The sequence below is a fragment of the Anoplophora glabripennis genome, unplaced genomic scaffold (genome assembly GCF_000390285.2).
Source record: "Anoplophora glabripennis isolate ALB-LARVAE unplaced genomic scaffold, Agla_2.0 scaffold241, whole genome shotgun sequence".
Taxonomy (NCBI): domain Eukaryota; kingdom Metazoa; phylum Arthropoda; class Insecta; order Coleoptera; family Cerambycidae; genus Anoplophora; species Anoplophora glabripennis.
In genome coordinates this window covers 487762-505462 of record NW_019416432.1, presented here as the reverse complement: position 1 = coordinate 505462, position 17701 = coordinate 487762, and the positions used below count along the sequence as shown (strand labels likewise).

At 31.5% G+C, this 17701-nt stretch overlaps 1 protein-coding gene and 1 long non-coding RNA gene across 2 annotated transcripts; one reads left to right on the top strand and one right to left on the bottom strand.

Annotated features, from left to right (window-relative positions):
• Nucleotides 1–2315: 2315 nt before the first annotated feature.
• Nucleotides 2316–12752, top strand: LOC108906639. Its single transcript, XM_023454529.1, has 8 exons — nucleotides 2316–2560; nucleotides 2611–2810; nucleotides 3065–3244; nucleotides 5793–5972; nucleotides 8368–8508; nucleotides 8885–9007; nucleotides 10835–12223; nucleotides 12691–12752. Exons 2-8 carry the CDS (start codon nucleotides 2618–2620, stop codon nucleotides 12750–12752), a joined length of 2268 nt encoding a protein of 755 aa, XP_023310297.1. The 5' UTR covers nucleotides 2316–2560; nucleotides 2611–2617.
• A 105-nt stretch (nucleotides 12753–12857) lies between these two features.
• Nucleotides 12858–14294, bottom strand: LOC108906643. The gene is made up of 4 exons (XR_002762970.1): nucleotides 14071–14294; nucleotides 13566–14013; nucleotides 13284–13507; nucleotides 12858–13189 (listed from the first exon to the last, which is right to left on the bottom strand). It is a non-coding gene; the product is annotated as an uncharacterized LOC108906643 (long non-coding RNA).
• Between the last annotated feature and the right edge of the window lie 3407 nt (nucleotides 14295–17701).

Genomic DNA, 17701 nt, shown 5'->3' with positions numbered 1-17701 from the left:
CATTAAAATAATCCTCTAGAAAATAAAAACATTTTTCTTTCAGAAAGGATGTCAAACTCTTTTTAAATGCTGTGTCGGTAGTACTTTGTTCTATATTTGTCGGTAACAAATTCTAAGCCCTATAAATCTGGTTGAGTCACCAGTTATTTTTAATGTAGCAGAAGGCTCCTATTACTTTTCCTTTCGTCTAGTATTCACACTGTGATAATGACTATTCAAAGCAAAATTATTCCTATTTTTAAAAACATATATGCTTATCTCTGCTTATGCAGGGAAATGTTAAAATTCCAAGCTTCTTAAATATAGGTTTACAAGAGTGATTTACTTAGTACCCCAACAATACACCGGAAAATCCTTTTCTGATCAATAAAAACACTAGAGCTTAATGTGGAATTGCCCCAGAAACAGACACCATACCTTAAACGTGAGTCAATTTGTGCAAAATATAACATTTTAATTTGTCCCTCATTTATAAATGGTCTAATATTTCGAAATAAATATGCCAAAAAAGAAATTTTCGATATCAAAACTTTACAATGGTACTTCCAATTTAGACATTCATCCAAGTGAATTCCAAGAAATTTAACAGTTTGGTTATATTTAAGTTTAGTTAGTGACACTAACATTGATATCCAAATTGTCACACGGCTTTTGTCTGTTGTGAAATTGAATAACTTGAGTTTTTTTAAGATTCATATTAAACTGATGTTGAGAGAAATAAGTATTTAATGAAGTCAAAATGTGCTTGCGGTTTTGTTGAATTAATTCATTCGATATGTTAGAAACTATTATAGAAATGTCATCTCCATACATTGTAAAATGCGATTGGGGATATTATCATTTATATATAAATAAAAAATATGGGACCCATAACAGACCCTTGAAGAATTCCCATGCTAATATCTACGCTCTTTGATGCCACACTTTTCACTACGTGTTCATGTTCATCAAAATGCTGCAAACTTACATACTGTTTTCGGCCTTCAAGAAAAGTGTCTATCCAATTTAAAGACATTCCTCTAATACCATAGTGAGACAATTTAGACATCAATAACTTGTGATCGACACAGTCGAATGCCCTGCTTAGATCACAATATATATANCTTGTTTTTTTATTTTTGAAAGGAGTGGACCTGACAGTTTGTAGAAACGTTACTTTCTATATATATATATATATGTATACCTACCGTGGCTTATTGAGACAAATATTGTTATCTATTCGAGGTTAGAGCGACAAGGCGGTGTTTATCGCGACGTCGCGCTAAAAATTTATCAAAATGTGTCATTTACTGGTGGTTAGTGTACCATTACAGTGTTGCCATATTTCCGCAATATGTGTATCGTTAACTACCGATAAATGTAGAACGTGTTAGCGCGACTCCTGATAAATTATATATCATGTCAAGTTAAATACCATACCAGTCGCGGTAAAAACCATAATGTGTCACGGTATACATTAACTACCGATAAATGTAGGACGTGTTAGCGCGACTCCTGATAAATTATTATATATCATGTCAAGTTAAATACCATACCAGTCGCGGTAAAAACCATAATTTGTCGCGGTATACATATTTTATCGACGACTAAAAATTTAGTTTTTTACGATCGTGTAAAAAGTTACTACTATTTTTTGCACTAGTGCACAATGTTATTATTACTTATCTATCAGTCTGTAAAATGTCATGACATCCGATATCACCTCTACCCAGACTTCCACTTCTACAAGTGTAAAATGCACATAATAAACCATTCTATATGAATTTATGGATTTATTTCTCATTTAAAAAATGTAAAGTTAAATCTATTGCTTGAAAATCGAAAGCGATAGGAAAAATCTAATATTACCTTATAAAACTTTAAAATTCAAATATATATTCAAATATAAAAATTGAAATTTGTTTGCGAGTATCAGTAAATAAAGCCGTTTAATAGTGTGATAAAATAAAATGAACACGGTATACATACCTAGATATGAATAAATTGACACTTACACAGGGATTAGGGATTTTAACGGTACCAACGAAGATAATATCGTCGATGACGGTACAACCTTTCATCATTTTTTTACATATTTTTTAATTTTAAACAATTGACATGACGACATTTTGGCTATTAGCCTCATCTGGTGGCGAATGGACAAAATTTGTCTGACAAAGAGGCAACCCTGGATCTTGGAGATAGGCAGCGGGATGCGGGGTGGCGCACTTCCTGTCGTGTCGTGTCGTGTGGTTTGTTTGTTCGTTTAGCGCACAGAACATCCCTAACTATTTACTATTTAGCGTTTAGCGTCTTTTTAGCATATAACATGTACAATGTAGAATGTACTTTGTAATTTGTTTTTAATTACGAAAAGTTTTGTGGAGTCGTTTCTATTTTATATGTGATTTGCGACAGTGACGGTTTTGTTTGGCGGTATAGAAAAAGTGTGCATAGTAGTACTGCTTAGTGATATCAACGTTTATTGGAACTACGTTGGTGATACATATTAAGTTTATAAAAACAGACAGTGCAGCAGTCTCAGCCATGTAAGTCTAATTCAAGTTACCCTTGCATAGAGGTGAATAAATGAGCTGTTTAACGTAGGTATTTGTAAAATATTTGTTTCAGATTTCAGATGTATTCTTTAGTGCAATTTGTCGAAGACAGCATCTTGTATGTAACTCCTTCGAAGGGTATCACTTTGATCGAGGGAGATTTAGTATGGGCCCCATATAAGAAAATGGGTTACTATGAAGCCAAGATTATTGCAGTAGATAATGATAAATCTACTTTAATGGAAGCCATGAAAAAAGAGAAGAAAAAACAGGGTAGGTAAAATCTTTTAAACACTTGGTAATTATATATTATAACCTAGATACTTTCTATGATTATAAATTAAGTAGGTAAAGTTTTCCAAGAAGTTAATTTATTTATTTCTCACTTTTTTATCTTAGAAATTGATATATTATTATAGTATAGTATAGAATTCGATAAAATATATTCGTTCACTTAAAAATGTATAATATTGAATTTCTCTTGACATTGCTAGGTACTTATATGTTTTTCACAAATTATTTTTTAGCAACTGCAGTTACCAAAGTGTCAGAAACAAATACCAATGAAATATCACTTCCAACAAGCAAACAAACTCGGTATAAAAATATGAGAGAGAATAACACATCTTCAGATGCATCACTTGGTGAACAAAAAAGAGTAGGTGATGCCAGTGGTACAGAAGTTAATGTGGGTACATTAAAAAATGGTATGTTATCTAAATTTATAAAATTCATCTGTTTTCAATAACTCCCAACAAAAAAATAAATAGGTATAAAAATTAAGAGTTCTGGCTTACAGTTGTCAATTGTTTTTAAAAGCAATTGGTTGGTCATAATCTTGTTGTTTAAACTGCTGTTAATTTTATTATTTCTAATGTGACTATGGATATCTGTAATTAAAACTTCTTGAATATTAACATTTTAAACTATTTAATGGGAATATATAAATGAGTTAAAGCACAAGGGAAAATTTGTAGAGAAGTCACTTGCAACTTGATTCGACACTGGGTTGCATAATGTTTTTCATTATACAGGAGCATACTATAATTTTTTGAAATAAATTATTTCTGCCATTTATAACAACTTCGTACTACTATACAGGAGTTTCTTAAGTATATGTCAATATTTAAGAAGATTAATATGTCTATTTTTGTAAAAACTTGCTTAATGTTGATGTCCACACTTGTTACAGTGGCATGCTGCAGATTTTTTTTAATTAAAATTTGTGAATATTTGTAAAAACCAGTGAGATATACAAAAATAATAAGAATTTAAAAAAGTGCATTTATTGCATTAGAAGCTGCTCTCAGAAAAAATAGGAAAATGTACTACGAAATCCATAGAAGAGACTCACCAATTCATTTTTACATAAGGTGAGTGAGAAGAGAAGAGAAGTGAGAATCTGAGTGTTGGACAATATATGCCAAAAATTATTCTGCTTAATCCTGGTATCAACGTAAGAAAGAAGTTCATAAAACATAGACTCAAGAATGCTTTGTTTCCAAGATACAGGATGTCGAAAACTCGTAGATCCTGTATCTTGAAAACCAAACGTATTTGGAACTTTGTTCAGAAAAACTTTTTTCTTTCTAATTTTTTATTAAAATAGACACACCATTTTATGTTGTCCATTGTCTTGACACCTTCACTATGTAAAAGTTAATTGGTGGATAATTTTCATGTGTTTTACAGTAGTTGAGTATATTTTCTTAATTTTCTTGAAAGCAGATTCTCCTATTGCGTTGCTGCCCCTGTTGTAAATGCGGATATCACATTAACACGAAATTATTGGCTGTGGACCATTATAATTAATGGGCAAATATCATAAATTATGCAAATTTTTCCATGAATATTCAACATCTATATTTCAGAAGCAAAGCAATAACGGTCTTATGTCTATATAAACTTTTTTCGTTAAAATTCAAGGCAAATTAACCTGCTTAACCATTGACATTCGTTTATAAAACACTCTGTATTTACATCAAACTGCCTAGAAATACAAGGTGTCCTGAAATTAGAGGTAAATAGTTTAACAGAGACTCAAAATAAGATGAAAAGTAATATAAACCTTTGCCCGGAAATGTTTTATTTCTGACATACAGGGTGTTGAAATTAAAATTTTAATTTCAATTTTCTTAAATAGGTAACTTTTACGAAAGATAGGTACATTTTTCGCACAAAATTTGGTAACCGGGGTTTTTTTCAGGTTAGAAATCATAATTTAGTATTAATTTTTGTGCAGCACTTAGATGGCACTACATACACTATCATTATTAATTTTAATTTGCCATAACTTTTTTGACCGAAAACTTCTGAGATTTTTTATAAATAAATCTTATTCCTACACCTTTTCTACTAAAAAAAGATATACTTCCTCATCATTGGTAACCATTTTTGAGAAATTTGCAAATTTCTGCAGGGTGTTTAACATTAAAAAAAAANTTTATGTACCGTCACTGGCTCAAGTTTTCAACACACATTATGGAACACCCTGTATAATTCAGCAAATATGATAAATCAAAGAATTAGTAATGTTTTAGTATAATTTCGCTGAATATATGCATATATGTATAAAGTACCTATCTATCTATGTATATTAATTATTATTTAATGTAGGTATTTACGTTTCTTTTTACTCAATATATTTCACCAAATTTAGTGTGCTATGTGCTTAGATACTTTAACATGTATTGTATTTTTATATAATGGGTGTTTAAAAAAACTAAATATGTGATGAAACAGAACCAAATAGTAAGAAAATGGTTAGAAGAGATCATTTATGTCTAAAAGAGTGCCATGGCCCTATATTCCCTAGAAATTTGTTAACATTACATTATCCTAAATAATAATAAAAGAACATAAAACACATCAGATTTGGCTTAAATATCTCAATTTTTTTTGGAATGCATTTGTTTTAAAAGAAGTATTATTTTTCGGAACACTTCAGTTCTCTACATCACAAAACTGGCTTAAGTTTAAAAATATGTTNAGAAAAAACAGGGTAGGTAAAATCTTTTAAACACTTGGTAATTATATATTATAACCTAGATACTTTCTATGATTATAAATTAAGTAGGTAAAGTTTTCCAAGAAGTTAATTTATTTATTTCTCACTTTTTTATCTTAGAAATTGATATATTATTATAGTATAGTATAGAATTCGATAAAATATATTCGTTCACTTAAAAATGTATAATATTGAATTTCTCTTGACATTGCTAGGTACTTATATGTTTTTCACAAATTATTTTTTAGCAACTGCAGTTACCAAAGTGTCAGAAACAAATATCAATGAAATATCACTTCCAACAAGCAAACAAACTTGGTATAAAAATATGAGAGAGAATAACACATCTTCAGATGCATCACTTGGTGAACAAAAAAGAGTAGGTGATGCCAGTGGTACAGAAGTTAATGTGGGTATATTAAAAAATGGTATGTTATCTAAATTTATAAAATTCATCTGTTTTCAATAACTCCCAACAAAAAAATAAATAGGTATAAAAATTAAGAGTTCTGGCTTACAGTTGTCAATTGTTTTTAAAAGCAATTGGTTGGTCATAATCTTGTTGTTTAAACTGCTGTTAATTTTATTATTTCTAATGTGACTATGGATATCTGTAATTAAAACTTCTTGAATATTAACATTTTAAACTATTTAATGGGAATATATAAATGAGTTAAAGCACAAGGGAAAATTTGTAGAGAAGTCACTTGCAACTTGATTCGACACTGGGTTGCATAATGTTTTTCATTATACAGGAGCATACTATAATTTTTTGAAATAAATTATTTCTGCCATTTATAACAACTTTGTACTACTATATAGGAGTTTCTTAAGTATATGTCAATATTTAAGAAGATTAATATGTCTGTTTTTGTAAAAACTTGTTTTATGTTGATGTCCACACTTGTTACAGTGGCATGCTGCAGATTTTTTTTAATTAAAATTTGTGAATATTTGTAAAAACCAGTGAGATATACAAAAATAATAAGAATTTAAAAAAGTGCATTTATTGCATTAGAAGCTGCTCTCAGAAAAAATAGGAAAATGTACTACGAAATCCATAGAAGAGACTCACCAATTCATTTTTACATAAGGTGAGTGAGAAGAGAAGAGAAGTGAGAATCTGAGTGTTGGACAATATATGCCAAAAATTATTCTGCTTAATCCTGGTATCAACATAAGAAAGAAGTTCATAAAACATAGACTCAAGAATGCTTTGTTTCCAAGATACAGGATGTCGAAAACTCGTAGATCCTGTATCTTGAAAACAAAACGTATTTGGAACTTTGTTCAGAAAAACTTTTTTCTTTCTAATTTTTTATTAAAATAGACACACCATTTTATGTTGTCCATTGTCTTAACACCTCCACTATGTAAAAGTTAATTGGTGGATAATTTTCATGTGTTTTACAGTAGTTGAGTATATTTTCTTAATTTTCTTGAAAGCAGATTCTCCTATTGCGTTGCTGCCCCTGTTGTAAATGCGGATATCACATTAACACGAAATTATTGGCTGTGGACCATTATAATTAATGGGCAAATATCATAAATTATGCAAATTTTTCCATGAATATTCAACATTTATATTTCAGAAGCAAAGCAATAACGGTCTTATGTCTATATAAACTTTTTTCGTTAAAATTCAAGGCAAATTAACCTGCTTAACCATTGACATTCGTTTATAAAACACTCTGTATTTACATCAAACTGCCTAGAAATACAAGGTGTCCTGAAATTAGAGGTAAATAGTTTAACAGAGACTCAAAATAAGATGAAAAGTAATATAAACCTTTGCCCGGAAATGCTTCATTTCTGACATACAGGGTGTTGAAATTAAAATTTTAATTTCAATTTTCTTAAATAGGTAACTTTTACGAAAGATAGGTACATTTTTCGCACAAAATTTGGTAACCGGGGGTTTTTTCAGGTTAGAAATCATAATTTAGTATTAATTTTTGTGCAGCACTTAGATGGCACTACATACACTATCATTATTAATTTTAATTTGCCATAACTTTTTTGACCGAAAACTTCTGAGATTTTTTATAAATAAATCTTATTCCTACACCTTTTCTACTAAAAAAAGATATACTTCCTCATCATTGGTAACCATTTTTGAGAAATTTGCAAATTTCTGCAGGGTGTTTAACATTAAAAAAAAATCGATTTTTCAACACCCTGTATCTAGAGAACGAATCGATTTTCAATACATCTTTATAGGAAAACAGTTGTTTCTTCTAATGAGATCTACCACATACTTAGTTTTTGTAAAGTTCTGAGCAACTTCATGAGGCACCTAAGGGACCCAGTAATCTGCATTGATGCAGAAATTTGTAAATTTCTGGGAAACAGTTACCGCTAGTAATGTTGAGGAAGTTTTTTTCTGTAGAAAAGGTGTAGGGATAAGATTTATTCGTAAAAAAGTTATGGCAAATTAAAATTAATAATGATAGCGTATGTAACGCCCTCTAAGTGCTGCACAAAAATTAATACCAAATTATGATTTGTCACCTCAAAAAACCCCCGGTTACAATATTTTGTGCGAAAATTGTATCTTTCGTAAAAGTTATTTAAGAAAATCTAAAATAAAATTTTAATTTCAACACCCTGTATCTCAGAAAGGAAGGATTTTCGGACAAAGGTTTATATTGACTTTTCATCTTATTTTGGAGTCTACAATACACTGTTAAAATATTTAGGTACCTCTAATTTCGAGACACCCTGTATAATACACCAAATTTGAATAAAATGTAGTCTTCTAGAAATTATCTAAGAACATTTGTTTCTCAGAAAATGTTAATTTCCTGTAATACTCTGTTTTAGAAGACAATAAAACCAATAATGGCGCTAGAATAATAATAATAGAAGATATTAAAATAAGAGATAATCAAGATCAAGTTGACTACAGACATGAAACTGGGATAGGGTCTAATTCAGAATTTTTAAACAATACCTGGAAGGAAGGTAGGTTGTATTTAAGTCTGATATTTTTATTTTTAATTAGTCTCTATATGAAAAAGAAGTATTGTACATTGTACCTATATAATATACATGTATAGCAAATATGAATCAAAGAAAAACTTGGAAAGTGATGGTAAGTTAATGCTATAAAAATAAACTTTTAAATTATGATTCAATTTGAAATAGCACTAAAATATTACCATTCCTACCTAATTTCATTACCCCATGTCTTCTCGTTTTGGAAATATTTAGAAAAAACACTTTCAGAAGGTCATTTTTCAACTTATTTTTGGATTAACTATGATCTCCTAAAGTTTGATCCTTAGAACCTGACCACCCTGTACAATCAGTTTAATTTTAATTCACCGGTATTTTGTAGATAGTGAACTTCTTGATATGGATCCAAGGCATAAGGAAAAATTGTTTACAGAAGACTGTATGGAATCGGGAGGAAATTCAGATGATTCTTGTGAAATGCGAAATGATAGGCAAATTCCAAAAGGTAGATTGATTTAAGTTTATAAAATATTTACATTGTTCTTAGTAATGATTTTGACACAGGGTGTTCTGTAATGTGTCAAAAACTTTAGCCAGTGATGGTACACAAAAAAATATTAGGAAAAGTCCTTATTAACCCACCCTCTTAAACGCATTGTTTCTGTATAATAAACCAGTGGCGTGTAACCTCGGGTTACAGGTAAAATTGGGTTCAAAAAAATAAAGTTACATGCCAGGAGTTTATTGGATTACGATGATTATTATTGTGATAATAAAGCTCTGTATTAGTATGCATTATACCAACTTGGTTCATTGTTTTTCGAGATACGAATGAAATCATTTATTTTTTATTCAACTTTATCACCCTGTATCTCAGAAATGATGCATTTAAGAGAGTTCAGGTTCATAAGGACTTTCCTAATATTTTTTTATGTACCGTCACTGGCTCAAGTTTTCAACACACATTATGGAACACCCTGTATAATTCAGCAAATATGATAAATCAAAGAATTAGTAATGTTTTAGTATAATTTCGCTGAATATATGCATATATGTATAAAGTACCTATCTATCTATGTATATTAATTATTATTTAATGTAGGTATTTACGTTTCTTTTTACTCAATATATTTCACCAAATTTAGTGTGCTATGTGCTTAGATACTTTAACATGTATTGTATTTTTATATAATGGGTGTTTAAAAAAACTAAATATGTGATGAAACAGAACCAAATAGTAAGAAAATGGTTAGAAGAGATCATTTATGTCTAAAAGAGTGCCATGGCCCTATATTCCCTAGAAATTTGTTAACATTACATTATCCTAAATAATAATAAAAGAACATAAAACACATCAGATTTGGCTTAAATATCTCAATTTTTTTTGGAATGCATTTGTTTTAAAAGAAGTATTATTTTTCGGAACACTTCAGTTCTCTACATCACAAAACTGGCTTAAGTTTAAAAATATGTTCTCATAGTGATGGGAAATTTTCTAATCTGTGAAAATTCTTGGAAAAGTTTTCTAAAATATTGTTTGAATTTTATGACTTGCAAAATCATTTATAAACAGATTTGTTCTTCACCTTTATATACACAAAGGTATGAACCTTGCTGAACTAACCGGTGATGATCTAAAACGTTTTCTTTGGAACTAAACCGAATGCTAAACTGAATTTTGACGTGTTCATTCCAGTGTATACTTTGCACAGTAAATGGGCTATAATACAGGGTTCGTAGCGGCTGGGAATACCGGGAAAAGTCAGGGAATTTGTTGTTCTTCATAAAAAACAGGGAATAGTTAGGGAATTTTAAAAATATTCATGAAAGTCAGGGAATTTGATGTTTGCAACGGGAAATTTTGTGAAAGCTGGCCCTGGGTTCTTGAAAGAGAAAACTATTTGTGGTTTTGAAATCTTTGTTGTTAGGGTATAAAAAAGATTATAGAGTCCAATCGAAAAAAATTAATGCATAAACACCAATTAGTATGTAAAAATGAACTACAAGTGACCTGGATTTTTTTTATGTCAGGGAAAACCTGGAAAATTCAGGGAATTCTTTATTACTTTTGAACTATGAACCCTGTAATACTCATTTCCTGAACAGTTTCAAGACAGTTCTATACTGTAGACTTTATCCTGGATTTTTTTTTTAGCATATAAGTTATTTTTATTAAAACAAGCCACAAAAGTAAAAAGTCAGGATATCTTAATGTTTTTAGTACTTCTAAGCTCGCCTATATTTCCCATAACTCATCACTACATAGTAGCACTTATTACTTTCATTTAAGCAATCTATAGATGTTTTTGTAACGTAAAAAAATCTATTTCAGCTGAAAATTTATCCAGGCAAGGAGTTAAAAAGAACCATAAACGTCACTGTTGTCTTTACTGCAAGAAGAAAATTTTTCAAATAGTGAGACATTGGACTAAGGTCCACAAAGAAGAAGATGAAGTACAAACAATATCAAAATTACATGCTGCAAATCCTTTACGAAGAAAAAAAATCGATGATTTGCGGAGAAAAGGAGACTATGAATTTAATAAATCATGTAGTTTGAGTGACCTGATTGTAAGTAGGAAATCAAAAAAACAGGAAGCAATTTTTGTTCCTTGCCCATCATGTCTGGGTTACTTCAGCAAATCAAATCTTCGCCACCACGTACAAAAATGTTGTCCAGAAAAAGGAACAAGGCAACTACAAGGAAATTCTAGAAAATTAACTTATCACATTCATGAAAAAGCCTCTGATACACTTAGAAACATTATTACTCCTGATATGTTTCATGACGAAGTTACAAACCTAGTTTTTTTTGATGAGATATTAGTAATATATGGCAACTATTTATGTATAAAATATACGGAAGAACATTTAAAAAACCATATAAGAGCACAGTTACGTCTTCTTGGAAGGTTTATGTTGAGGGTAAAGGTACATGACTCCAACATTGCAAATTGCAAGCAGCTAATTAACTCCAAAAATATAGACACAGTCAGAAAGGCTGTTGATGATCTCGGTGCAATTAATCCTTCAACAAATATATATGAGCACCCGACTAATGCCCGTACACTTCTTATAGAATTAAGAAAACTAATACAAGTGGTAAAATCAGAAAGTGACAAAACTGATGATGAAATCCTTATGAAGAGGGCAAAAGCATTTTCTAGAAGAGTAAAACAGGAACTAGCACCATACATAAATCGTATCTGCAAAAATAGTGAGAATAAACTAAGGCGGGCAAAACGTCAAAAAGACAACATTTTACCAGAAAATGAAGATATTGGAAAATATCTAGATTATTTGCAGAAAAATATCTATCTAGCTGAGAAACAATTAAAGAAAAAATTTTCTGTTTCAGTTTGGACAGAATTATCACAATATCTAATGGTTTACTTAGCCGCTTTCAATAGAAAACGGCCAGGTGAGACACAACGAATAGAGGTCAGTGATTTTCAAAATCGGGAATGTGTCAACCCTAAAGATGTTGATCAACTTGATGAATGTGGAAAAATACAAGCCGACAAGTATGAAAGGATTGGTTTTCGCGGAAAACTGGGTAATTCAACTGCGCTTCTGATAGACAAAACAAAAATTTTACCTGGACTGAATTTGATTATAAAATACAGGGATAGAGCAGGTGTCAATTCGGCCAATAGGTTTCTTTTTGCGAAGCCTTCAAAAACAGACCAAAACTTNTATACAGGGTCGGAAAGTCCCCATGGTTCATCGGCCGTTACGTGAGAGCGATAAAGAAAGTCATAGAAATCCGTGCGATAGAGAAAGATGGCAATAATGAAGGCGTCTAATAGTCACCGCCCATTTCGCCCTTCCACAAGTAAGATCCACTTCTTATTTGTGGAAGGGCGAAATGGGAGGCGACTATTAGACACCTTCATTATAGCCATCTTTCTCTATCGCACGGATTTCTATGACAGGTACTTTATCGCTCTCACGTAACGGCCGATGAACCATGGGGACTTTCCGACCCTGTATATGGTAATGGGTAACAAAGGAGGCTGCCATTTTGATATACCTATTGCCAATCCTTCAAAATTTGTTTAGTGAAAACACTAAATCCCAAATATTTTGAGGGCGGCAAATATAAATATAAGAGCGGTGTGTAAATTTAAAAACCCATTTTATAAGAAATTAAATTATAACTAGTAATCTGTTTTAAAAATGTATTAGTAAGGATTAGGAAATTAAAACCAGAAAATATTAGTTCTACAAAATTAAGAAATCAAATCTGAAAACACTTATTTTTATCATATATTTTTTTTATTTATAATGAAGTAGAAGATAGTATTTATTTTATACTGTTAATAATTAATGTTTTACAATAATTCATTGCTAATAGTTTATTCACACTTAAAACATAAAAATAATAAATAAATAAATAATAATAATATATAGGGTGTTCCGTAATGAATAGGTCATAAAAAGTTGAATATAGAATATATCCAAATAGGGGTTCTGAAAATTAGTAAAAACTCAGATATCTCGATCTAAAAAACATAATAGCACTATATAATATATTTAACATATTTTGACTCGTACTGCCAGTATCCTTCTTGAGGTGCTGGCGAGTCTCCGTTGATGGTGAGTTGGCCTTCCTGGCGTTGTTTGTCCTTTATCCACTTGCTGACCTCATGGTCTCCAGACCTGGTTGATGGCACATGTTGGAGATCTGCGAGAAAAACCAGTGATCAATCCTGTTATTTACTCTTGGGGTAGCATGCGGTTAGTACAGGGAAAGGTTAGAGGGGGCCATTGGTACTTACCTAGAGAGATAGCTTGTTTATCCAGGGCTGGTTTGGCACCAGCCCATGACTCCTAACATGATGATGATTGTCTCCGTTCTCAAGGGTGTTTTCTGCTGCCTCCTGGGTTTCCTGGTGAGTCTCCAATAATTCACTTCCGTAGACTCTACTCGATTGGGTTCGCCCTCCTCATTCGTACGGATGACTAGGTGGTTATTTCATATTTTGACGTCTACTATCTTACTCTAAAATAACAAAATGTGTATGCTAAAATTTTTAATCTAAAACGTGTAGGTTACTTACAAATAGGTGTGTTCAGCCTGTAAAAATTTTCTTTGTCTATCTGCACTTGAGTCATTTCTTGATTAAGCCCAAACTGTTGCACAAGTGAAATATAAATTTTCACTCCCATTGCCATCCTTTGTAATTTTTCTTTTGGAAACAGATAACATCGAAGGCAAAGATGTTAACAATATATGGGATAAACTTGTAGGTTCAATCGTTTTTATTTCTGAAGTTGATGGTAAAGGTTCGATAATTTTTGATATCAATGGTTTGTTTTCATCTTCAATGTTCTTTTCAATAAAGGGAAGGATTCTTTTATGAGAATTTTCCGTTTTCCGTTTTGATATAATTATTATTAAAATGAAGGGAACAAATAAACATAGTCTTTGACCATGTAATGGTTTCATTCCATCCCATATCAATGGCAATAAGCCATTTCCCAAATATTTTTCCCTTTCTAGCAAAACTATAAAATATATTTTTTAAATAAACAAGGGAAAACAAAACAGCATTTAAAACATACCGAGAAAATGTCACTTCGGAATTTATAGGCACGAGTCTTAACATTTTTGCAGTTTCTATGGTTTCTAAGAAAGCATGACATATTTACAATATACACTATAATAAAACTGTGATATAATATTAAATTTTTAAATAAACCAGAATATTCTATACTGTGAATAAACCAAGTAAACCTCAAAATTAACTAAACAATTTCGACAACAAAACACAAAAATAAACAGGAGTATATAATGGCGGTCATTTTCCATCTTCTTTTATTGCATGTTACTACCGATGCGCGATTCGCACTTGTCAAAAAGCAGTAGCAGTACTAGCAGTATATCGTGCTTTCACCGTACAACGCTACATAGGGAATTAGCTCTATTATATATTTTGTGGAATTAGCTAAAGTCAACCACAAAATCATAAAGGCATATTTGGTATATACAAGGCTACCATATATATTTTTCAAATCATCGTTCTGTACCTGATATACGCAGGTCAATGCCCTTTGCATGCACATGCCATCTTCGCAACTGTATCGATATCAGACAATAAGAATGAGACGCCTTATTTGGATAACTACTGCTATAGTTTAGATTTGTATAATATTTTACACCTTAACCCACCTCCACATTTTTAAGCAAATTCTAAATTATAATTGGTACTGACGTTTTGTTGAAATACATGAAATACCTTGAAATCGTAAGAAATATATATAAACCATAAGTCAGCATTTGATGAAATGAGACAAATATATAAATAAGTGGCTCTAGTAGTCAAATATCCAGTTCCACCGCTTAACCAAAGTAGGTATTGTTAGATATCAAAAACTAATTGTTACTAAGTATATATAGTAAATATGTCTAATTTAATTCAAATAGCGCAGTCTTTTTATAGTTTACTGAAGATGACATTTCAAGTAACTTCCAGAATAGCGATTATGAAAATTATTAATTATAAAGAAAGAAATTACATCAAGTAGTGTGGTTAAGAGCAACTCCTATAGTATAGTATAGTAAATGTATTTTACCGCGACCTGAAATTTTTTTAGCGCGACTTTATGAAAAAATGTACTTCAAGTAGCGTGGTTAAGAGCGACTCATATATATAAGGTGATATAAGTTAAGGTGGTTTACTGCGACCTGAATTCTTTTAGCGCGACATTGCAACGTTGCCACGTTTTGGTGTGCTAGACACCAGTAGATATGTGAAAATTTCGGGGTACGGTAAACACCTGTATACATACATATATATATATATATATATTCAAATTCCCTTTTACCCTTAGGTGTCGGGATTACAAATAATTTCATATAATTAATTTCCTAACTATTTATATACAAATTTTCTCCATTGCTTTTNTATTTATATATATATATATATATATATATATATATATATATATTAGGACACTGTACCTAAATGTGTATCATCAGGGGCCTCCATTAGAAATTTTTTAATTTGTTCATTTTCTAAAACGCGTGATTTCTTAGCACGATCCTATTGCCGGTTCAAGCATACCTTTAATTTTATATTCTTTCCAATATCGATGTTGTTATAGACATTCAAAGTAGCTCTGAGCATCGCATATATTGACCATAATGAAGAACATTTCATACTTTTGCTTAATTCAGAAAAATATACCAATAGTACATTTTCTGAAAAAGACAATATAAGTAATCAATAATTTTTGTTTGCTAATATATTTTCCTCGTTTTTTCTGGTAATAAATTACACTCTGGCACAATAAAGGTACTTGTTGAGATAGAATTTGAAGAAGACCCCTGCGTCACTTTCTTGAAATTAACCTCATTCGATATCCGAGGTAGAAAGACATTGGCGGCTTGGCGTTCACCGAAGCAGCTTGCAGTGCATACTATGTTTTGCAGTTACGAAGGCGTGCTTCTTCGTAAATATATCTTGGATTCTATCTCAGCAAATATCGTACGTTTATAATCGTGTTATTATTGAAGAAAACTGCAGTTTCTTCGCTTAGAAACTATACCATAATTTTTTGCAGTGTAGGCTTTTAACACGTAAAATTACCTCTTCTGGGTGCAACCATGAGCTGCTAACTTTCCGTGACGTTTCGCTGCTCGTACAGCCACCTTCATTAGCTTCATCATTACCGATATAATTAAATTCTGGTATATTAATTTATTATTTAGCATATTACCTTCATGATGATTTAAAAAACTATGAATGTACCTAATTTATTCTTTTTTACAAGAAGTTAATCTGATATATCGAAAAATAAATAAATACTGAATAATATTCAAGTGCCCCTCAAATAAGAAACTTGTTTAATGATGGAATAAAGTATGTTGATTTCAGCCAATTAACGTATTTATGAAAATGTAAAATTATTCAAGACGGATGTTTATGTTTACGTTGAATGAGCATCAAATACCGAGTATAATTGTTTGTTTCAACAAAGCTCTAGCTTTAGACGAACAAAAAGTTTTGGGCCTTAAATCTGCAAAGGATTTATATACAAATAGCATAACTCTTTTTATAAAATGATTTCTTGAAGTTTCCAATTCCAACATTTTTAATCCTTAGAGTGTATTAATATACAGGGTATCCCATCGAAAACGTACCGCAAGGCATTACAGGGTAGTAAAGAACTTTTCGAAAAAATCCAAAAACAGGTCAAATTTGTTTCTGAGGAGGACAACTTTTGGCTCAAAAAGCATACCAAAATCTTCAACCCCCTAAGTGGGGGTGCTATCCCCTAGATTTTTTCAAATGGGAATGGGGGTCAAGTGGGGGGTCATTAGAAAGGGCTTTTAATTCTCTATACATCGATTCTTACTTTTTGAAAATCGATTCATTATTTTAGAAAATATGCAGCTTTGAAAATACGAACAATATTTTTGACGAGAAATGCGAAAATCGATTTAATTTTACTTCAAAACTTACGGTATTAGTCAAGTAAATGCTGAAAATGTTGTCCGCCAACTTGCATACAATGATACAGGTTGTCTTCAAACCGTTGTCGAACATTCTGGAGCACTTGCGGTGTTACTTCGCGACATACATTAATGATTCGTCCTCGCAGATCTTCCAAGGTATCAGGTGGAGTGCTGTAAACTTTGCTTTTAATGTGCCCCCAGAGAAAGAAATCTAAAGGATTTAAGTCGGGTGACCGAGGGGGCCACTCAATTGCACCTCTTCGTCCTATCCAGCGTCCTGGAAACGTCTCATTTAGGTAATTGCGCACATTGAGCGAGTAATGTGGAGGAGCTCCGTCTTGCTGGAAAATCAGTTCGTGTTCATTGTAAGCAGGGTCGTCCTCTATGATATTTGTTAGAGCTGGGTCGATGACATTTTGTAGTAAATCCAAGTACATATCGCCTGTCAAATTTCCAGGAAGGAAAAAAGGACCTACAATGGAATTTCCAAAAATACCTGCCCATACATTCAACTTCTGGGGGTGTTGGGAGTGTGTCTCATGGAAAATCCTTGGATTGGTATCAGCCCAGTAACGACAATTATGGCGATTCACTAAACCATTCAAGAAGAACGTACACTCGTCCGAAAAACACACATTAAAGAGGAAATTATCGTTTATCGCTCGTTCAGTCATTATTTCGCAAAATTGCAAACGACGATCAAAATCGTCTTCATTTAGCTCTTGCACTAGCCGA